Raw genomic sequence first — 22,787 nt, forward strand, 5'->3', positions numbered from 1 at the left:
GAATACTGCTGGGATGTTGGATGAGATAACATAAAATGTGTTTATCTGTTAGCAGTAGCAGACATAAGATAGGTAGGAAAATATGTGCAGTGTATTTTTGGTTGAATGTATTAATAAAGAGTGGAAACTGCATTCTGAATCTGTGTTGCTTTGAGTCATAAGGTGCTTTCCTGTCTTCAGGCTTGTAAAAACAGTCATTTGAGTGGCTGAAGGGTTCCCTGGACTGACACCTGCCTGTAGGAAAAATGGTAGCTCTTAAGGATAACACTATGTGCCCTCGCACATATGCACTGTGGATGTTTTCACACTAAAGCTGCAATCTTATGGTTCCGGGGAGGAGGTCCTGGGGGCCATAGGGCAGCTCATATTTCCCCCTCCAAGGCTGGAGAGACAGTCCACCCTTGGAGGAGGAGGAGAGCCAACGTTAGATCCCCCCATCCAGTCCCCTCTGGATGAAACATCCATGGCCGTTAGCCCTCCAACATCAGAACTTCAACCTCAGAGAGAAGGGAAAGGAGGAATGCTGAGGGAGAGGTGATCCAGGATTCTGACACCCAGACATGCCCCCAAACAAGCCAGTAATCTAGGCCAGTGTACGTGTAGATTAATTCTGTCCCATTGGTTTTTGGAAGGAATTGTTTTTTGTTTTAAAAAAACGTGGTTGGGGAGGGGGAGGAGCAGAAAAACCACTCTTCCTGCATGAGCCCTACGGGGTGTGGGAGCTTTCCAAGATAAAAGTTGGGATTGCCCCTCTGCACTGATGAGGCATTGCCTCCCCACAGACATCTGGAAGTGGGATTAGAACAATGGTTCCACATAGCAGTTAATATATTTTATTTATTGGACATATTTATAAATTGCCTCTCCATCCTCTGGGTGCTTGAGGTAATATACAAAATTCAGATGAAAACAGCAATAAAATCAGGATAAAACTAATACAGCATAACAATAACATGAAAACCAGAGCCAGAACATTCATTATAGTAAAATCGGAAAGCAACATTAGAAACCATCAAAAGCTTGACAGAACAATATAGGCATCACTGCCCATCTAAAGGATAATAAAGAGGGGGCTAGTCTTATCCCCTTAGGGAGGGGGTACAACAACTCTGTTTCTATTGCTCTATTTCTGTCCCCATGGCTAAGATCCTTCTATAAGGCTTACACACAAATAAGTCCCATTCAGCAAAGCTCACCTGCAATCTTAATAGCTTCCTTCTGGTAGCTTCTGCCCTTTATTATTTCCTGCCTAGCATGACAGGCATTACTGACAGGTAGCCTCTCAAATGCATCGTAACTAGTCATTTCATGTTGCCTGCTTTCCTCTTTTTTCATTCTTAAAATAATGAAATAGCAGTGTTTCATTATAAACATGAAAATGTTTTAATGATGAGAGGAAATCAGTAAAGAGGTGCTCCCTTTGAAGGGAACAGGACTGACAAATTAAGGTGCAATTAAGAGGCTATTTATCAGTAATGCTACTGTAATCCAGAAGAGGAAAAAATAAAAAGGTGATAAGCTGAAAGGAGGAATCTATTAATTAAAGACACAGCCCTGAAAAGCCTCAATAACACTTTAACAGCTGGCATTGTAACTGCATTTTAAACAACAGTTAAACAAAACCCTCCATAAAACATGTATGAAAAAACACTAGAATGCAGCAAGCAACAAGGTTGTCTCAAGCATCTGCAAGAAGTGGAGATGAAAGCTGCTATGGAAGCAGCGATTGTCACTGAAACGATTTGTAGGAGTATCACACAATGGTTACAATGGACTTGTGGCACATTTTCAGAGACCATTTAGGAGTGCTCTTGATTGCCTTTTCTGTCTATTGTTCGTCATTTTAACAGCTTCTATCATGTTCCTCCTTGGTCATTGGTTTTCTAAACTAAAAAGCCCCATCCTCCTATGCCTTTCTCCACAAGGAGAAATGTTATCACCTTGATCAATCTTGGTCTTTCCTGCATCTTCTCAAGTTCCACAGTGCCCTTTTTGAAATGGAGAAATGCAATTTGTGTAATCACATGAAAGTATCTTAGACATCCCCACCTGCTACAAGCTGATCCCCGACAGCTTTTGAGGCCTCTGTGAACAATGAAGCAAAAGGATACAGATTATGAAGCTTCTGATGAGCAAAAGGACAGTTGGGGATACTGGGCAGATCCATTTTGTTTCCTGGTTTCCTGTACCTGCAAAGGGGAATCTGGATTTGTTTGGAATGGTCTGAGCTTGCCCAGCTAGAAAGCCTGCTCAAGGAACTCAGTCCTAATAAACAGGGAAGCGAGAAACAGCTGACTAACCCCATAGCCTTTAAGGAAATACGCAGCTTTATTGGTGTATGGAATCAATAGGCACCGAATGTACTTGGTCAGCTGCAAAGTCCTGGGGTATTTTGGGGAGAAGATGGCAATCTACAGAGAGAAATGCTTACACAAGTGCTCAGAGCTTTACTGCTTAAAAGAAGGACTCACATATGTTTGGCCTACTCAGATACACCCTATAATCTTTAACTGTCATGTCTTCCCTTCACTGAACTCTGGAAACCAATTCTGTAAAGAGTCTAGGGAGTTCTCACCAATAATTTCCAGCAGTTCTGTAGCACTATAGTTCCCAGAATTCCTTCAGAATGAGCTACAACAGTTAGGCCACTTTCAAATTGATTTAAGTCTGCTGTGTACATGTGGCTGCATTTGCTTCTTTGACGGAGGACAAAGGTTCTATGCCACCTCTTTTAGTACAAGTTGCAAGGTGCCCCAATAACTTTAGCATTCCAAGTCTCAGAGTTAAGTCTCCCATGCAGCGGTTCATGCCAGGGTGTGGTCTCAGAGCAGGAGGAGACCAATCCCATGATAGTCAAGAGATGAGGATTGTAATAGCATTGCAAGGTGCTAGTCCATGGCAGCCCTACGGTGTTAGTATTAGTAAATGAAGGTCAGGACTCATGACTGCATCTCCCCATCCTTGCTCTTCAATACAACAAGGGTGACCAGGAAAGGGATGAGGCAGATGGGAGTTATGATGAGGGGCAGCAAAACATTTTCAGGGGGATCCAGGAGAGGTGACTGTTCTGTGGTGCAGTTGAGGAAGTACATGCGATGACTAAAGACAGTGTAGTTCTCAGCCAAGGCATTGGGATAGCCATAGTTCAGGCTATCCGCCCAGTCTTCCAGGCAGCGTCGCAGGTCACTGTAAGGTCTGTGGAGTGGATAAAGAGATGAGGAAACAGAGGACGAGAGCCAGGAGTAGCAGCATTAGATGGAGCCCATCCACAAAGGAAACGTTGGTCCCTTGCCCTCAGGGGAAACCTTGCCCTGCAGACCTCAGTGGTTTTTACACTTTCTACTCTCTTGAACACTTTTCTCACCAACCTCGATGTTCTAGGGTACACACTTCATTCACATGGACTAGGTCTACGCAGCCTCCCTATCAAACCCACTCATGAACTGAGAATATAGCCTAGAACAGCAAGATAGGCTGACTTTCAAGAATGGAGGTGGCCAGGTGTCTTACTTTACAGAGGACAGTCCTCTATTTTGGAGGGCTGGCAGAGGACAATCCTCTATTTGAAGGTGTCCTCTATTTGATGGGCTGTCCAGTCCAAGTCTGATTTAAGGTCAAAGAACCGGAAGGAGGGAGAGCAGAGATGGGCCATGAAGTTTCCCATCCACTGTTAGCACTTAGACAGCAGACTGAGCAGTCAGTCAGTCTTCTTGACTACGGTGAGATGTACTATATTTCTATTTAAATTAGTTATTATTTCAAAATTTGCACCTATACATGTGCATGCGCAAATGTTATGCAAATGAGTGTCTTCTTTTGTTCTCTTTTTCTTGATGCAACTCCTCTTTTTGGGCAGTGCTTAAATGTTCCTCCCACCATTACTAATCCTCTAATTAAGGATCCCCCAATAAATCTGAAATGCCCCAGGGTTTCCTGGAACACAATTTGAAATCCACCAACACAGGTAAAAACACAAGACAGATGCCACACCCAAATTAGATGATATCAAAATGGAGCTGGGGGGACCAAAACATTTTCCCAAATCAAATTTGCTTGCAAAAATGTGATGTTATGCTCTTCCAGTTAAACAAGAAATAACACTTCTAAAGAGATGCCTTTCTTTAGAAGTGTTCAGTAATCATTTCTGGCAAATTAATATATTTAAACATTTTATCAATATGTCTCAGAATCTGGGTTTTGCTTTTGTTTTGTTTTTAAAAACCAAACTGAAATGTCAACATTTGAATGTCAAAATTCAGGATTTCAAATTTGAATTTTCAAGAAGTGACCATATTTCTAATTTGCACAAAAACTGGTTAAAGTTTAGTTTAATGCGATGTCACCCATTTCCATGTCCAGTATAAACGTGAATTCTATAATACCTGCTAATAGCTCTCCATTCACACCAGTGCACTTTGCTGACATTGCCCATCTGGTGAACAAACAAAATCCAGCAGTTTTCTGCAATGGCACTGTACAATGCATCTAGAGAGGAAAGGAAGCAAAACGTTATGGGTCATGTCCCTCGGGTGTGTCTGCTCGGTCAGCAGAGAGGAAGAAAGGTACAGGCTCTATACCTTATAAAAGCCTATAGTGGAAAAGAGGAATCCTGAAGAAAACTGTAGAACAAGGGTTTAGGTAGATGCACCAACAGGACTAATGGAGTACAGCCATCATTCTGTCCCATTATGGACAGACCACTGGCCCATGCAGGGAGGATTCCATAGTGCAGAGGTGGGGCAACTTGTAGCCCTCCAGGTGTTTTGCCCTACAGTTCCTATCATCCCTCACCACTGGCTATACTGGCAAGGGCTAGTGGGAGTCGTGGGCTGAAACATCTGGAAGGCCGCGTGTTGCCTGCCCCCACCATAGTGCATCTCCATCTTGCCTCTCAGAACTGTCTTTAAGAGTACTGGCAGCCATTTGATTATTTGTTTAATCAGTCAGCATATATTTTCCCCAGGATGGCAGTGAGCAAATGATTCTGCATGTCTTCTTTCCTGTATTTTCCGTTGTATGTCTCACTTTTTGACTGGCGTCCCTAAAGTGGCTCAAAACAACAGGCATATGAAAAGAGTCAAGGCATGAGATCTGATGTGGGGGGAGGGGGGAGTTTCTCTTCTCAGCAGCTGACCAATCGTCTACTGCCTTCAAATGCAAACTAGAAGGGAAGCTTAAGTTCATTCTTTCTTTCTTTTTAAAGATCAAATTCCATGTCGGGAACTGTATGACCTCTGCAGTGCCACCTTGGCAGGCAGATTGACTTTGAAACTTGCAAGCCCTAGTTTTGGAGATTTTAAAGTGTGAGTCTTTAGAAGGATTTGAGGTGGAGCCTGCAAGCGGGAGTGCACGCCCATCCGTATTCCTCAGGGTCTCCTACCTGAAAGGAGGAGATGTTGTTAGACATTGCACTCTAGATTCTGGGGGGACATTCTCTTGGTGGCTATAGGCTAAGACAACCCCAACCGGCTGCCCTCCAGAGGTTTTGGACTACAACTCCCAGGATTCCTTACTATTGGCCATGCTGGCTGGGGCTGATGGGACTTGGAACATCTGGAGGGCACCAGGTGTGGGAATGCTGGGCAAAGATAACCCCAAGTGCAAACCTCATGTTTACCTCCATCAGATTCATCTGACTACCAAAACCTGGAGGGCTCTGGGATGGCTGTCACTCTCTTGCCCTGTTTGTAAGCTTTGCCAAGGCCAATTGACCTGGCCTCTGCCAGAAAGCAGGGTGCTAGATGAGCAACTGGTCAGACCCCAAATGGAAATTCCTGTGTTCTCATAATGATGAGGATGCCATTATGTGTGGAGCAAGCTGTGATTATTCAGGGGTGGGAGGGAAATGCACTTGTACATGCTCAGAGGCACCAGAATCCCCACCCCAGCAACTGCCAGGTTCTGCTGTCATGAGAACAACCAGGTGCCCCAGTGGGATGCCCACAAGGAAGATATGAAGGCCACAGCCCTCTCTTGTGCTTATTGCCCAGCAGCTGTGGAGGTAGCACATAGCCATCATAAATAGTAGCCATGGATAGCCTCATCCTCCATGAATTTGTGTAATGTCTTTTAAAGCCATCTAAGTTGGTGGCCATCACCACAACTTGTGGTTGCTAATTCCTTAGTTCAACAACGCACTGTGTGAAATAGTACTTTCTTTTGTGTGTCCTGAATCTCCCACCATTCAGCTTCATTGCTCGGGTTCTAGAATTATGAGAGTGGGAGAAAAACTTCTCCCTATCTGCTTTCTCCATATGATGCATAACAGAACTCACGATTGTAGAATGTTGCGTTTCCTTCTTCCAAAGAAATGCTGGCATTCTGGGGAGTCACTGTTGTCCAAGAATGAGCATCAAGTCTAATAGCTGCTGCAGGTGAGAGAGAACAGAAGGGAATGCAAGAGTGGCTTGAGGAAGGATTCTAGCTATTAGAGGGGTCGACTTTGGAACAATCTCTCTGAAATGGAGAGAATTCTATTTAGGTTCAAGGCAAGGAGTGCTTGTCCTCACAAAACAAGTTTGGAATCCCCTGGAGAGGACAGCAGCTTAGAGGGGCAATTCGGGGCAGAGTCCCAGCAACCAGGGAAAGAGTGAAGCACTCCTCTCTCCCCTCCTGCTCCTTTTCCGCTCCAGTTTTTCCCTTCCTGAGCTGCGTTTATTTTAAAAGAACAATGCTGGATCTCTTGATATATGCATTTGCATGAAACATATCCGTACTTAACCCAAAATCCACAGTCAGACAATACCTTTATTAGGACCAACCAAATATGCACAGCATTGTGAGCAAGCTTTCAAGATCTCCAGATCTCTTCATCAGGTAAGTAGGTTTGGGGGAAGGGGAGAGGGAGGGGGGAAAGGCTGACTGAAGTCATGAAGCTTGTATGGTCAATGTCTAAAGATGGAGTGGGGGAGAAGGTGGTGCAGGCTTAAATGGATTCGACTCTACTGGGTGGCACACAGGTTTCAGGTTACACCTAGGAATGTTGGACAAATGAACACATCATGACTGATTTCTCCACTTTTGAAAATGTAAAATCCAGTTGTTAATTGGACTGAGCTGGACTGAACTGAATTTAACCCTGCACCTCCTCCTCCACTCCATCTTAAGATTCTCCATCCTGCAGACGTCATTCCTTCAACATCAACTCAGCTTCCCTCCACCTCCCTCTCCTCTTCCCCCATCCCAGCTTGCTTTTTATAACATCTTACCTGATTGGAAGGTATTGCCTGACTGTGCATTTTGGAATTGATTCAACAGCCCATGGGTTGTCATGCCTGACCCATGGTTTATTGTTGGGTGAATTGCTGTCCGGGTTTGAACATCAAACTCCACATCCTATGAAGGAGCCAATCCTGGGTTGTGGAGTGAAGCAGAAGAGGCAGGTACACTGCAGGCAACACACCTGCTCTCCCCCACTTGTCCCCAAGAGCTCATGGTTTATTCATGGGCTGTCATTACCTGCGAACAGGCCCTTTGTTTTATATGTTACTTAAGCCATGCATCGTAGTCCATTGGGGCAGGAAGGGCTTCTCCTACATATACTTCCTCTGGAGCTTGAGGAACTGCTACAACCGGGGACAGGATGCTGTGTGGCAAAGAGATGTAAATTTCCCTTGAAAAACTTCCTGACTGTTAGAGCAATACGACAATGGAACCAATGACCTAGGGAGGTGGTGGGCTCTCCCACACTGGAGGCATTCAAGATGAGGCTGGACAGCCATCTGTCGGGGATGCTCTGACTTGGATTCCTGCACTGAGCAGGGGGTTGGACTCGATGGTCTTGTAGGTCCCTTCCAACCCTACTATTCTATGATTCTATGATAAATGACTTTGTGAGTGCACTCTGCTCATGCTAGGCCATATCTAACTGCCAAATTTGAGGTTCTATCTTCCTGGGAGCATCATTGCTTTGTCTTGCAGCATGTGGCTTGGATCACTTGTTTCTGCCATTCTGGACATATTTGCTCTGTTAGAAAAATGCATCTGTCCTTTGCTTGTGGCCCTTGGATCACACGTGTTTATCTCCAAGAGGGCCTGGGGGAATGGAGGGATGGCCCTGCCTGGCAACAGAGGAATCCTGGCCCCTTCAGCTCTATGATTCCAGGAACGATCCTTGCCCACCCAATGCCAAAAGGGGCACACGACAGCAGGTCCTTGAATGCCCCCCAGAAAGAGCCCCATGCATATATTTTAAAAGGTGAGATGCCCATGCCAAAATAGTTGGCCGTAAGAGCATTGTTTACCTTCAGAAGACACTGCAAGCCTGAACTTGAAAAATGAAGCAAATAGCCAAAGCAGTTAATAAGCTAGAGAGACTGGCCCCTGCCTCAGATGGGATCAGAGTGCTTGGGGCATGGCAAATTCCCCCAAAGGCTGAGCATGGCTGGCCTTGTACAAAAGGGAGCTTGGCGTGGGGAGGGGAGTCACTCCTGTGGGGATAGCAAAGCGGCAGCAAAACTAGGGTAGGGGGTAACGGGGGGAGCATCACCTAGAACATAACATTACTTGGACTAGCCCCACTGGGATCTTGAGGCATAGATAATGAAGAACTTAGTACGAAAATGACTTGCAGATAGTGGGCGAGCAGGGAAAATACTGCACGCGTAAATTAAAAAGGAGTGTGGTGCACACACAGAGACCAGAAGGTAATGCCAGGCTCAGGAAAAGGACTAAGCGCTCCATTTCAAATGAGAAATGGTGTCCAAGAAAGCGGTGCCTGTCAGGCTCAGAGATCTGAGTCTGACCTGCAGGAGTCCCCTGAGGGGCCCCACCACCCATTTGCCGACTGCACCCAACCTCTCCAGGGCGAGGAGGAACCTCGCCACCCTCTCCAGCCCAGAGAAGCAAAGCCACAATGCGCTGTCCCGCAAAAGCTGCACCAAAGCTCTCTGCTGCCCACCACACCCACCCTCGGAAGAAGGACGTACCTGTGAGGAGCAGCAGGCCCAGCCGCAGGGGCAGACCCTGGCCCTCCATCCTGGTCGCCCCTGGCACTCTGCGCAGCTGCCTGTTCCCTCCTGTCCAGCCCGAGGTTTGAATTGGAATAACAGGAAGCGCCTCCTTTCCTCTGACAGGGCTGGTAGCGAGAGTGCAGCAGACATGTGAAAAATGAGATTCAGGAGCAAGCCCTGCTCCCAGGGGCTCTGCCTCAGTGAAGCTCAAGCCTCCTCCCTTGCTCCCACACCCATGCAGAGTCACCAGGACCTCTGTAACCTCGGGGCAGCCACCTTGGGTCAGCCTGCCTTCCAGCAACACAGCACTGGTCACAGTACACCGACTTTACAAGGCCTTTGCTTGGCAGTTTCCTACTTGTTCTGTCTGCTTTGTTGTGTAATCCAAGAGACAGCTCAAAATGGGCAGTCAGGGCAGAGGGAAGAGAGAGGGCGCCAAGCCTGTGGAAACAGACACTGCCTCCCCCGCCCCCGCCCCTGCCCCACCAGTGCAAAATCAGACATGGGACAGACGGCCCGAGGGCTACACTGACATCTGCACAGCTCATCTGACGCATGTCTGAACCAGGGTTAAAAGATGCCACAAACAAACGCTACATTAAAAATGCTCCAAAGTATAACATCTGTGAAGATCAAGAAAAGGAGCGGGGAGGATATACATGTTTAATGCAACCAGGCACCTCTTGGAGAGAGAGTTACGGTTCCCTATAATGTAGGAGTAAATCCTTCTCATATAAGTACAACACCACGTGTATCTCGCACCTCTGTGCTGATCGACATCCAGCACACATTACATTTTCAGCCATTTCAAAATAGCAATACCCTTTGCAATCTTGACTGTGTTTGCCACTGCTGTACTATGTTGGCTGATTATCTGCAAAACACAACGTCTCAGCACATTTCTCCACTCTCTTAGATCACTATTATCAACAGTTTACAGATGGGGGACTGAGCCAAAGTTAGAGTTGAACTCAGGTCTCCCAAGACCTACTAGCTATCTACAGGAGCCTCAGTTCTCAGAGCAGCATTTTGAACTGACCTGAAGTGTGGCCCAGGGGGACTGCCAGGGAGATCTTCTTTTTCTGAAGCAACATCAACATAATGACATGACCAATGCAGAGTCAGACCATTGGTTCATCCAGCCTGGGACTGTCTGCTCCGACTGGAAGTGACTCCCAAGGATCTCTTGGGCCGAGGACGTTCCCAGCACCCAGCACCCAAGATGCTTTGATACCAGGGACTGAGCCTGGGCTGGAACCTGTGCATACAGACCGTGTGCTCTGTCACAGCACTTGGCCTCAACACAATTATGCCAGATAGTCTGCGGGGCATTACAGCTTGGCATCAGGCTCCAAAGTTGTCTGCTTGGGGGACAAAAATGGTTTCAGCTTGGGATGCTTCTGTCTTTTTCAACAAGGTGCATCACACGTACCTGGCGGTTCATTAGCTATACGATTCAGATCAAGGTTCAGATCCTGTTTGGCCTTGCCCAGAGATTAGTTTCTAAAAGGACAAGGAGGGTTGCTGAGCATCAAGCCTCCTTTAAATCCTCATTCTCTAACTTGGCCCACTCTCCCTATGTCAGAGATAGGGAAACTGCGGCCCTTCAGATGTTGTTGGATTACAACTCCCATCACCCTGACCATTGACTGTGCTGGCTGGGACCGATGGGACTTGGAGTCCAGCATCTGGCAGACATAAGTTACCCACCCTGCCATGTGTGTTATAGTGGATATCTGGACATCTGCCCCAGATGTCGCCTTAACCACCAAAGGTAACCTTAACCACCAAATATTCTTGCAGATATTTGTGGAATTTTTATCTTGCTCCCGGAGACACCCAAACAGCCCTTGATCCAAAGGAACACATTACTCAGTATTCAAAGCTTTATTTTCTTATGCAGCAAACTCTGCACATAAATGAATAATGATTCCAATTTCTATCTAGTGCTAGACAGATAAGACTGCACTATGTCTAGGGATGTACGAAAGTCACTTACCTTGAACGAAATTTGATTCGCGGTGGGGGGGAGGCGTTCCATCCCTCCCCCCGAAATTCTGGCTGGCCGGGCCACAAATGGCGGCGGCCGCCATAGCTGCCGCCGTTTGCATCCCTGCAGTCAGCCGTGATAGGCTATGTAAATGTTTATGTAGCCTATCACGGCTGAGTAAAAAAAAACTACCCTCCCCGCATATACGCAAATGGCGGCGCCCATGGGCGCCGCCATTTGCGTTCCTTATTTTGGCACGTCTAGTCTACGTAAACATTTACATAGACTACGGCGAAAATAAGGGGAACGCAAATAGCGTAGACGCTACGCTATTTGCGTTCCCCTTATTTTCACTGTAGTCTACGTAAATGTTTACGTAGACTAGACGTGCCAAAATAAGGAACGCAAATGGCGGCGCCCGTGGGCGCCGCCATTTGCGTACGCGCGGGGTTTTTTTGTGTTTTTTTTACTCAGCCGTGATAGGCTACGTAAACATTTACGTAGCCTATCACGGTATTTTTTAAAAATCTAGCCGTGATAGGCTACGTAAATCTTTACGTAGCCTATCACGTTTTTTTGGTTTTTTTTTTACTGGAAATGGCGGCAGCAGCAGCCGGTTGGAAGACTGGCAGCCGCCGCCGCTGAACTGCCACCGAACTGCTGCCAGAGCCGCCGTCGCCAGGAGGATTCGCCCAAGGTAAGTCCCGTCCCGGGCAGGGCGGGGGGGGGGCAGACCGTTTTTGCCACCAATTTCGGGGGGCCGAATGCGCTGGCATTCGGCCTCCCTGAGATTCATGGCGAAATTCTCTGACATCCCTAACTATGTCTATTTCACCAATTCTCTGGTCCTTACTGGGAGACTGATTATGTCTCCACAGCAAGTTGATGTTCTGGTCAGAAACAGGTGGACAGAATCTCAGCTCTCATCTCGCTTGGCCTTCTTCTGACTGACTTTATGCCAAGAATCCTGGGACTGTATACCTGTAGTCCAATTATTGATCATCCCCCTCTAGCTACTGTACAAAACATGTAATGTTCCTGTTTTGGTACAATGAAGCTGCAGGTGAAAGATAATATTCCAGTGGTCCAAACTACAGCTCCACCCATCTGGAAGTTCCTCCACCCTTGAGAGGGTGTTAGGCTTCATGCAAATCATGCCATATCTGTTTCAGACAGTTAGGCTCTGCCCAACTGTCTGGTGCAGCCATTTACCTAAGTTAACATTGTCTATACGCACACAGGGTTACATAAGTTCACACTGCAATAAGCAAATGTTATTATGGATCAACTCTCTCTCTCTCTCTCTCTCTCTCTCTCTCTCACCCCCCCACTCCAAATATTTATTTTTTATTTTTTATTTAACTTATTAATCGCCCATCTGGCTGGTCACCCAGCCACTCTGGGTGATGTACAACATACAATAAAACAATAAAATTCTACAATAAAAACATTTTCTAAAATACCCTAACCCACCCCAAATGCCTGCCTGAACAGCCACGTTTTTAATGCACGACGGAAGCTCATTAAAGAGGGGGCATGATGGAGTTCCCTAGGGAGGGAGTTCCACAGAGTGGGGGCCACTACAGAAAAGGCCCTCTCCCTCGTCCCCACCAGTCTAGCTGTCCTGGCTGATGGGACAGAGAGAAGGCCATCCGAGGCTGATCTTGTTAAGCGGCCTGTCTGGTGCTGCTGGAGGCGCTCCTTAAGATAGGCTGGGCCGGAACCATATAAGGGTTTTAAAGGTCAAAACCAACACCTTGAATTTGGCCCGGAAAACAACTGGTAACCAGTGCAACTCCTTCAGCACTGGAGTGATGTGATCTCGCCGGTGGCTGCCTTTAATCAGGCGAGCCGCCGCGTTCTGTACCAGCTGCAGCTTCCGAACCGTCTTCAAGGGTAACCCCACGTAGAGCGCATTACAGTAGTCTAAACAAGAGGAGACCAGGGCATGTACTACCGATGGGAGCAGATGGTCAGGAAGGAAGGGGCGCAGCCGCCGTATCAGATGGAGTTGATACAGCGCTGTCCGGCTCACAGCTGACACCTGAGCCTCCATGGACAGCTGGGAATCCAAAATGACCCCCAGGCTGCGGACCTGGTCTTTCAAGGGTAGCCGTACCCCATTCAACACCAGGTCAACATCCCCTAGCCTCCTCTTGTCTCCCACCAAAAGTACCTCGGTCTTGTCAGGGTTCAGCTTTAGCCTATTCCTCCCCATCCAGCCACTCACCGTCTCCAGATATTTGGACAGGGATTCCACGGCCAACCTTGAAGATTTAAACGAGAGGTAGAGCTGCGTGTCATCTGCATATTGATGACACTGCACCCCAAACCTCCTGATGATAGCCCCCAGCGGCTTCACATAGATGTTAAATAGCATCGGGGAGAGGATGGAACCCTGTGGCACCCCACAAGTGAGCGGCCACGGGTCCGAAACCTCCTCTCCCAGTGCTACCCTCTGGTACTTGCCGGAGAGGAAGGACCAGAACCGCCGCAATACGGTGTCTCCAATGCCCAACCCCTCCAGGCGGTCCAGGAGGATACCGTGGTCAACGGTATCAAAAGCCGCTGAGAGGTCGAGGAGAACAAGGAAGGAGCATTCACCCCTATCCAGAGCCCTCCTCATATCATCTACCAAGGCGACCAAGGCCGTTTCTGTCCCATGCCCAAGCCTGAAGCCCGACTGAAATGGGTCTAGATAATCAGTTTCTTCCAAGTGTGCCTTCAACTGCACCGCCACCACCCACTCAATCACCTTGCCCCAAAATGGCAGATTTGAGACTGGGCGAAAGTTGTTCAGAACTTGAGGATCCAAGGAGGGCTTCTTTAAGAGCGGTCTTATCACTGCTTCCTTGAGGGCTGATGGCATCACTCCCTCCTCAAGGGAGGTGTTCACCACCGCCCTGATCCCCTCACCCAGTCTCTCTCTTCAGCCCATAATGGGCCACGATGGGCAAGGATCAAGTAAGCAGGTGGTCGGCCTTACAAATGAAAGCACCTTGTCCACTTCATCAGGAGGAAGAAGCTGGAACCGATCCCACAAAACCGGTTTGCCACAGGCCGCCTCTTGCTCACTAACTGTATCCACAGCGTGCAGAGTAACACACCTAATCTCATCAATTTTATCTGCAAAGTGCCTTGCCAAGGCCTCACAGGAGGCCTTAGAATGCTCCAGTGGTTCCGGAGCCACAGGACCAACCAGGCTCCGGACCACTTGGAACAGCCTCCTGGGACAGCACTCTGCAGACGCGATGGAGGCAGCATAATATTCCTTTTTTGCTGCCTTCACCACCACGTGATAGGCTGAAGATACAGCTCTAGCCCGTGTCTGATCGTCTTTGGAGCAAGACTTCCACCACCGGCGCTCTAGCCGTCTCACCTCCTGTTTCAGAGCTCGTAACCGCGGATTGAACCATGGTGCAGTCCGAGCCCTGTTCAGGGGGAGAGGGCGTTTCGGAGCCACCTGATCTAATGCCCCAGTGATTGCTGCATTCCAGCCACCACCAGGGTCTCGACCGAGTGGCCGTTGGCGTGCCCCAGAGAATCCCCAAGCGCGTTCAGGAATCCATTTGGATCCATAAGACGCCTGGGGCGGACCATTTTAATGGGTCCTCCACCCCTGCGGAGGGGTTGTGGAACCGAGAAGTCCAATGTCACCAGATAGTGATCTGAACATGACAAGGGGGTGGTGGATATACCCCCGACTTCCAGATCACTCCCCGCTTCTCCAGAAACAAACACAAGGTCTAGTGCATGACCAGCTACATGGGTGGGCCCAGTTAGAATATGGTGCAGCTCCCAGGAGGCCATGGTGAAATATCAGTTCCCTTTGTTTCTCTAATGGTCCCTTGTGCGTAGCATAAAGCCACAAGTTACTCAAACGAGCATGGTATACACAGCAAAAATGCCCAGAAAGTCCCTATTTCAGGGATCCCCCTATATATCACAGAATATGGAGGGAGCCTCAAATTAAAAAAGGTATCTCCAAATGCTGAATATGTGTGGGAGCTATTAGAGAGGGGGAAACAGCTCTGTACATGCTCAGAGGCACCCTTCTCTTCAGGTAACATCGCGAAGTGCAAGGCTGGAAACAGGCTCCTGTGCTGATCCCTGGCTTTCAGTATCATTCCCTTTCAGCCTTGGCTTTCCTACCTGTAAAAAGCAATGAAGGGAAGTTATAGTCAACAAGACAGCCTTGTAAAGCAGTTTGTGCATTGCACAGCCTGTATCAATGCGCTCCACTGCAGCTTCTTTGAGAACTGAAGACAAAGCTTCCCACGTGCCAAGTTCATGGAGGCCCCTGTGCCTCTTGTTCCAAAGAGGCAGGACCCGCAGGATAAGAAGCCTGTGTTGTTTGCACAACCATCCAGTGACTAGGGGAGGAGCAAGTTAGGCTCTTTTCATTGGTGAATGTTTGTTAGATTTTGGTTTGAGTTCAGAGTTTTAATGGCTTGTTTCTAACGTTGCTACTGGCTTTAAGCCTTTGGGAATGGGGTGGGCTAAGAATCGAAATAAGTAGATGAATAATGCTGTGTGATCCGGCCCTTACCACCATGGCTGGTCATCCCACCCCCACCAAATGCTGATTGCACTTCACACTTTTGAAATGACCAAGTGCTTTGTGGTGAAGTTTCATTTGCATTTGCCTCTCAACAGCCCAAATACCCCCATTTAATGGATGAGGCACTGAGGCCAAGAGCAATACTACAAATCTGCTGCAGAGGAAAGACTTGGAACGTAAGGATCACACATCCAGGGACAAGTCCATCCATGGCTACCACGCTGGCTCTGAGCCGCCAACCTGCCCTGTGACTATCCCAGTGTGGGCCTCTCTCAACTGCAAGCAAAAGCAGGGCCACCAGGAAGTTTTTGGACACACCCGCAGAGGGAATCACAAAGAACCCAACTCTGCCCGGGGGCCAGGGACAACAGCTGCATCCAAGCAGAGCCTTTTCTGCCAGCTCCCTCCCCTTCCCCTCACACATGTGTGCAATGCATGGGTCAGAAACCACCCAGCCAGATGGCTCCCCATCCTCATCACCCAAAACTTTGTGCTTTCACAGGGAGAGACTGATTTTCCTTGGATTGTACAAGCAGGCTTCTCTCACTCCCACTCCCACTCCCTGGGCCACATCTGGAACAGATCATATGCTGGATGGAGTCCAAGCTTGTCAGCACCTCCGATGCCGCTTGCTGAGGTCATGACGGCTGGATCTAAGCCCTCGGCGAAACAGCCTGTGTGCACGCCCTTGCCACAGACACGCACACTGGAGTCAACATCTCTGGAGTTTGAGAGGGGCCAATTAGCCCTCGCCAACCATTTCTGGCAGACACAGCTGGACCTGCAGAAGCTAACCTTCCTCTTGCATCATTTGCGTTCATGCCTTGTTCTAAGCAATCATTTGGAGAAAGAAGGAAAAGGTTGTGAGCGGTCTGATGTTCTGGAGATTTGCCTCTTGAGATGTTCAAAATAAATTAATGTCTCAACTTGAGCCAAGAGCATACCTCAGAAGTTCCCTACACCCCTCCTGACTTGAGCTCTGAGTCCCTGGTCTCAGATTAGGGACATGTAAACTTACGATCGTAAACAGGGGCTACACTAACTCACAAATAAACAAAAATAGTGGAGACTTACTATGATAAAGCAGATTGTACACCCTTGATTTTCCCTAATGTGGGACATTCTATTCAGGTTGAAATCTCACGTTATTAGATCTCCATGAACAGGATTGTCCTTTTACTCCCTGTCCTAGTTCCTCACTGTTGAGGCAAGCGTGGTATTTTCTCTATGCTACTAGCAAAAGCAGCAAAACAATGGAAGACCTTGGAGCCAAACAGTTCTGCTTGTTTAACTTCCTCCCTGTGTGCCCATCGAATCTCTAGCAGCTGTGGATTTCACCACGGAGATATCTTCTCCACTTGACTATGGACCAAAGATCCAGTTCCTAGGAGTTCCCCGGGCTAAACAGTTACAACAAATAAAGGTTTTTCTTCCTCCCTGCCCTTTATTCTAGCATAGCAGACATACATTGATGGGTAGCAAAAACCACAATAAAGACATAAAACCATACAAGCTGTTGTTGTTTTTAAAAGATAAGTATTTACTGAGCCCATACTTCTATCAAAGCTACAAAATAAGCAAGCAAAGGTTTTCTATTTCACATGCTCATGAGTGAAGATGGAAAATAACAATTGGATAAACTATCTATGGGCTTCATCACACAAGGCTAAAAATCCTGCAATTTACCAGGGCTTCTACTTCTGGAATTTTTGTGGGATTAGATCAGGTCCTTTCCATATGGCTTTTTTTTAAAAACTAAACTTCTTGAGAAGGTCTATGTGTTCATTACAAAGCCACTAGGTGGCGCTGTTGTTTAATGTGCAATAAAGCGAATTAAAACATCATACCTTCATTTACATCCACTCCATGGTGGGAGGAGGGAAAATGCATACTTATTTAATCCAAATGCATAGTTATTTAGAAATAAGTCCTACTTTTTCAGTGTCACCTACATTTAAATGCGCAAATAAACACAGCCCAAGATCCTCATTGTAGTCCTGGTGAATTCCATGGGACTTACTTCCAAGTCATGCATCACAGTTCTGGGTATAAATCCTTATGGACATGTGTCAACATCACAGACCTTTCCCTCTTCACACCTGGCATTTTATCCCACTACAAACCGGTCCTTTTTATTCTGGATCCTTTCCGGGATTTAGACTGGCCCTCCGCTCTATACCTTTTCATGGCTGTGCAGAAAAATCAGGACAGAAGGCTGATCATTGGTTCCTATAACATGACTGATGGCTCCACCCGTCCCTCCACTCCTCCACAGCAGGAGGGAAGTTGGAAGTCCTTCTAGTGACTTTAAAGGGGGAGGGAATCAAAGGCCTGCCTCCCTCCCTCCCTCCCTCCCTGGCATGTGCGCAAAGGAGCAAGGTGCGGGGGTGGGGTGGGAGAGTCTTGTTTTCAGCTCTTAACTTGTGCTGTAGTGTTTCCTCGCAGTTCCCAGGAAAGCTATGACTTACTTCTGAATAGACATGAGATTATGCTGTAAGTCTGCATCCCTCAACATACTTACTTGGGAGTAAGCCCCATTGAACTTAATGGGGCGCTCTGAATCAACAGAGGACGTTGACTCTGAGCTTGGTGGGGTGGGGGATCAGATCTGTCTCCCTTGGTTGCAGAGAGGCATTTTACCCTCTTCTCCCTCCAATCGAGAAATGTGCTCAAACATTTACATGGCAGGCATAGAGAGGGCGCAGCCCATAGCCACCCAGACACAGCGATTTCTTCTGCTACTGGAGGATTTCACGGGGAGGTCATGACACTCCTGTGGGCTGGAAAAAATACCAAATTTTTTGTGTTTGGGGAAAACATAGGATAGGCTGGGGAAAATGGCAGGAGATGCCTTGGAGGTTCATGGCATCATCTCAAGAGCCTGCAAACTTTTGTGAGAGAGCCATCTCAATAGCAGGATAAAAGTGCCATGTGAGGAAGCCCGAAATATAAAATTTCATCAGGGCTGGGTAGTACAGACGGACAAACTCTCTTTCAAGAGCTCTATATCTCTATATCAATATATGAAGGAAAGATGGAAACAGCGCGCAAAGGTTTGTGCAAGTTTTGGATGAACTTTGGTAAGTGATGGGGGAAACGTTACTATTTGGTGAAGGCAGCCAAGTAAAACGACGTGTCCGTGACACTGGGGTCATCTGCACATGTGATCTAGTGTGGAGGGAGAGCACTTCAGGGTCGTTTGCAACACATGATGTCATCTCCACCCTGCAGCTTCCCCTTTGGAAATACACATCTTCTGATAGTCGTTTTAGTGCGTATTTTTCCTTGAATGAGGCTCCTCTGCGCTTCAGCTGCAGTGTGCCCCATTCACCTGAATTAAATCCTGCATGCTGGGCGTGCCTAGGGTGTGTCTGTGCCTGGCAGTGACCTTTGGTCAAGGGGTGGAGCTGCCCCCCCCATCCTTATTTTCCACCATTGGCAGCAGCATGCTTTGGGGATACAGGTTTTTCCCCATTCGCATCTTGAAAGGGTGGACACGAGGCTATGGCTACTCTGAAGTAACTCACTGCCTTCAGTTGCACTTTTCCGAGTACGGGAGCAGAGTGGGTCAGGAAAATTTAAATTTCCAGATCAGCACATGTGAAGTCTCCTAGAAGTCTCCTGCTGCCTCCTGCATAGAAGTCTCCTGCTGCCGCTGCTGCCTCTCCTCAGCTGCCTGTTTCTCTGCTGCTGCAGTGGTGGCAGCGGCTTTGGAGGACAGCCAGGATTCCCCTAGGAGCATTTAGACCTCCCACCTATCTTTGTTTCCAGCATCTAGACCACCGACCAGAGGACCGGAAGACTCGGCATCTCTCCCCTGCCCACCCTCATCCCCAACAGGCGGCTAATGATTCCCTGGAGTCTGCTGGGGGGTGGGGGGGAATGCCACACACTCTCCTCTTTCCCCCTCCTCTCGCCTCCCTGCCTCTTGGCAGTTTCCTCCCTTCATTGTTGAGAGATCCACAAAAGCATAAGAGGGGTGGGCAAGCCTGTTGCTTCAAAGCTGCACGCTTACAGAGCTATGAAGGACAGTAATACCTCTTCATTCAGGGCATTACAGTCGTTCAGAATAGCCTCTTTTCCCCATTCACAGTATCAGAGTAGCACTGTTCAGAATAGCGAAGCCTCTTTACATTCACAGTAGCGTTTTTGGACACAGGCTTCTTCCCACTTAGCACTATTTCCCATTCACAAGCGGCTTTACCCATTGAGTTCACATAGTGAAAACTGCAGTTTCACTGTTCAGATTGGTCAGACAACTGCAGTAGCAGCTTTACTTATTCACAGAATGCAGCCTGTTTTCCCCATTCATATTAGCCCAGTTTTAATCCTTCGCAGTATCCCAGTAGTGGATGAGAGGGGAGAGGTGTGGGATAAACTATGGGGGCTTAATTCAGCTCTTCCGGTAAACTTCCCTTGAGCAGGGGAGCATGGACAGGGGTGGGGAACAAGCCTCTCTCATTTGCTGAGCAGCATCTTTGGGGTTGATGTCATTCAGTTCTACTCCACCCATCCAACCCTGAAGTATGGGGGTTTCAAGTACTGTGTGACCCATGAAAGTGGTTTTTTAGGTACGTATACTCCACTTTTCTTGCTTCACGTGCCCCTGACGGACCAAAGCGATCTCATGAAAATCCAGATATAACAGAACAGCGTTTCTCATTGTTTCCATGTAGATCTGGCCCTGGCCACTGGCCCTCAGGAAATGGCCCCAGAGTGCTAATGTATGGAGGGTAAACTTATAGCCTGATCAAATTCTGAGAGCTTCAGCTACTGGGTAGTATAGAAATAAATAAACAAAATTAAATCTGATTTGAGGAAGGTGTCTGTAACATGGGGTTCACACAGTGTGTGTGTGTGTGTGTGTGTGCGCGCGCACGCGCGCGCGCACGTGCACTCTTCATGGAGGTGTGTAAGTCCTTCTGCAATTTCCCACTGTTTCTTTTCTGGGCTGCTCTTTCTTCTGGGAACTCCTTCCCAACTATCCACTCTCTCCTGCTGCTGTTCTGGATACCTCTTTCATGTTCTGCTTGGCTGGTAGCGGCCACCGTTTTAATTTTGGGCAGACATTTTTTTTCCCTTTTGGGCAGACATTCCAGGCCCACCGTATCTGACACGTGTTGCAATACTTGCCCACAGTTCAATAATGACTAATGAAAAGAAAAACTTTAACAGCTAATAAATTATTTCACAATACCCAACAGATTTTCCTCAAATCAAGAAAGGCAACATCCCTGTCATTTCCTTTCATTTTTGAGAGCATTTGAACTGGCAAAAGAAAAATAGCTGGGTAAGTTTGGGTGCAAAAAAACCAAACGTTGCAAACGGGTGAAAACTGCTCCTCAAACAGAAATATTTCAGTCGTTTCTTGATGGATTTTTCAGAAATTTGAGCAGCATGTATGTCCTCCAGATAAATATTCCATGCCAAATTTCAGGGAGGACAAATTGTCTAGATTTAGTAAACAACAGAATGTTCAAACTGTATAATGGTGGAATGCTGTCTGATGTCTCTGTCTTTATACAGGCCCTTCTCTTGAACATGTTTAATATGGGGTGTCTAGATCTTACAAGGTGATATGAGATTTGCTAGTCAGTCAGAAGCAGTGTTAGAACAGAGGCCAAACTACACTAGCATTTTATCCTAGTACTGTAACATCTGGCTCACTCGTGTGGGACATTACACGTTCCTTAGTCCACTGTCCCAATGCTATTTCTCCCTCAACATCCTGTTTTTCCCCAAGCTATTTCCATGTACTACCAAGTCATGTGTGTTCTAATGAAGTGGTGTGATAACTCTCACTGTTGAAAGTGGCTTTAAAGCTATAGAACCTATTTTTCACCATTTTTCACCATCTCCTTATTTTCAAAATAAGCAGTTCTTTCAAGTCAATTTTTCAGAATAGACAATGGATTGTGCTTGTGGGGAAAGGCCTGTTCATAAGATTGTACCAGGCCCAGAATGGCAATGGCTGGGCACTCCTCTTACATGGTCTTATTAGCATAGGTCCACTATTGCTAGGTCACCCTCCCTCAGCACTCATCCTGCACAGAGCCAGGACCACCTACCTACCCATTATCCCGACTTCTTATGTCATATTGTAATTTTGGGGTTAATTTAGTTGAACAATGCATGAACAAGAAAAAGGATAATATTATCTTTAATGGGAGGAAGGAAGGAGATAATAGGTTGTGTCACTAGAAAAGGCTCAGCTGCTTCCAGTTGCCCATGAACGTTCCTTCTGCATATTCCTATCTCCCAGCAAGGGAGGATTTTGCTGTTGTTACTATTATTTGCATTACATTGTGTCACAAATTAGTCCATGCAAACTAGACAGGATTGGTAACAGAAGCAGAGGGAAACCCCCCAAACCGCACCTCCTATTCCTTGACACAGACAATACCATCCAGAGTACACAGTGCTGACTCCACTTAGGAGCCAGGGCACCGTTTTACTGAGGGGGTGAGTGACCATATAGCACTAGCACAAAGACACACAAACCAGCAAAATAGCACTGGCTCCACCATACAGCTGACCCAGGAATCCAGAGAACTAGAGCATCCCTCAAACTGGAACGCAGTTGTCCCCCTTCATCTTCTAGACTAGAAGCCCAGGAGTACTACCTCCTATTTTCTTCTTTCAGCATCACCTCGTTCTAACTGTTGTCCAGAGCAGGGCAGTTTGCAGTGCAGTTTCAGGCCTTCAGGCTTTGCAGAGGGTCAGTGCAACAGAGAGGGGCACCAGGCAGACAGCCAGGGAAGCCAAGGCTATGACTGTCCCTGTAGGTGGCTGGAGGTCAGTGGTACTGGTGAGCAGGGAGCAATTGGCAAAGTATTCGGCATGGATTCTCACGAAGAAGGCATCCAAGGTGGGGCTGGACATGGGGCAGCCCATACCTTCAGCCAGCAGCCCAGTACAGACAGCAAGTTCTCCATACATGCTGTAGGGGGTGAAAATGGAACAGTTGTGAGGGCACAAGCAAGAGCTGCTCCATGGAAGCAGGAGCCCTTTTGCGAACCTGCTGTTTATGTCTAGAAGAGGCCTCTCTTTTAGCAGTCCTACTTCTCCCTTGTTTCCCTCAGCACCTATTTCTTCTGCAAAGCCGTTCCTGACCCCAAATAATAAATTTAGATAGATAGATAGATAGATAGATCAATCGATCTATCGATCCATCAGGGTGCTGGGGCTCAGATCTGCCCCAAAGTCATATCTTACGACAAAGAAAGCCTGCCTCCTCCTAATCTCAAATGGCCAGGGTGGACTGTGGCTACTCAGTGGTTAAGAA

The 22,787-nt window shown here is 47.4% G+C and overlaps 2 protein-coding genes across 3 annotated transcripts in view; both read right to left on the reverse strand.

Annotated features, from left to right (window-relative positions):
- Positions 1-817: 817 nt before the first annotated feature.
- LOC146344434 (receptor activity-modifying protein 2-like) lies at positions 818-9,523 on the reverse strand. Of its 2 annotated transcripts, XM_084857345.1 has the most exons (5): positions 9,228-9,523; positions 8,928-9,076; positions 6,276-6,365; positions 4,383-4,485; positions 818-3,195 (listed from the first exon to the last, which is right to left on the reverse strand). In XM_084857345.1, exons 1-5 carry the CDS (start codon positions 9,506-9,508, stop codon positions 2,940-2,942), a joined length of 879 nt encoding a protein of 292 aa, XP_084713471.1. In that variant the 5' UTR covers positions 9,509-9,523; the 3' UTR covers positions 818-2,939. The 2 variants fall into 2 exon arrangements, with proteins under 2 accessions (XP_084713471.1, XP_084713470.1); XM_084857344.1 differs by lacking the exon at positions 9,228-9,523 and having other exon boundaries at positions 6,276-6,368; positions 8,928-8,997.
- A 12,123-nt stretch (positions 9,524-21,646) lies between these two features.
- Positions 21,647-22,787, reverse strand: part of LOC146344435 (receptor activity-modifying protein 2-like) — a 35,386-nt gene continuing 34,245 nt past the window's right edge. The window contains exon 5 of the mRNA XM_084859790.1: positions 21,647-22,442. Coding sequence (XP_084715916.1) covers positions 22,205-22,442 — 238 coding nt within the window. The 3' untranslated portion in view covers positions 21,647-22,204. The remainder of the gene's footprint in view (positions 22,443-22,787) is intronic.

Source organism: Heloderma suspectum, chromosome 5 (genome assembly GCF_057233095.1).
Source record: "Heloderma suspectum isolate Gila_16-S chromosome 5, 16-S_ref, whole genome shotgun sequence".
Classification (NCBI taxonomy): Eukaryota; Metazoa; Chordata; class Lepidosauria; order Squamata; family Helodermatidae; genus Heloderma; species Heloderma suspectum.

Coding starts and splice junctions, on each gene's coding strand:
- LOC146344434 (XM_084857345.1), bottom strand. CDS start 9,508: ATGCGTCAGATGAGCTGTGCAGATGTCAGTGTAGCCCTCGGGCCGTCT. Junction 6,366..8,927: donor GGGCCTGCTGCTCCTCACAG/GTACGTCCTTCT, acceptor CACCTGCAGCAG/CTATTAGACTTGATGCTCAT. Junction 4,486..6,275: donor AAACGCAACATTCTACAATC/GTGAGTTCTGTT, acceptor TTTCCTCTCTAG/ATGCATTGTACAGTGCCATT.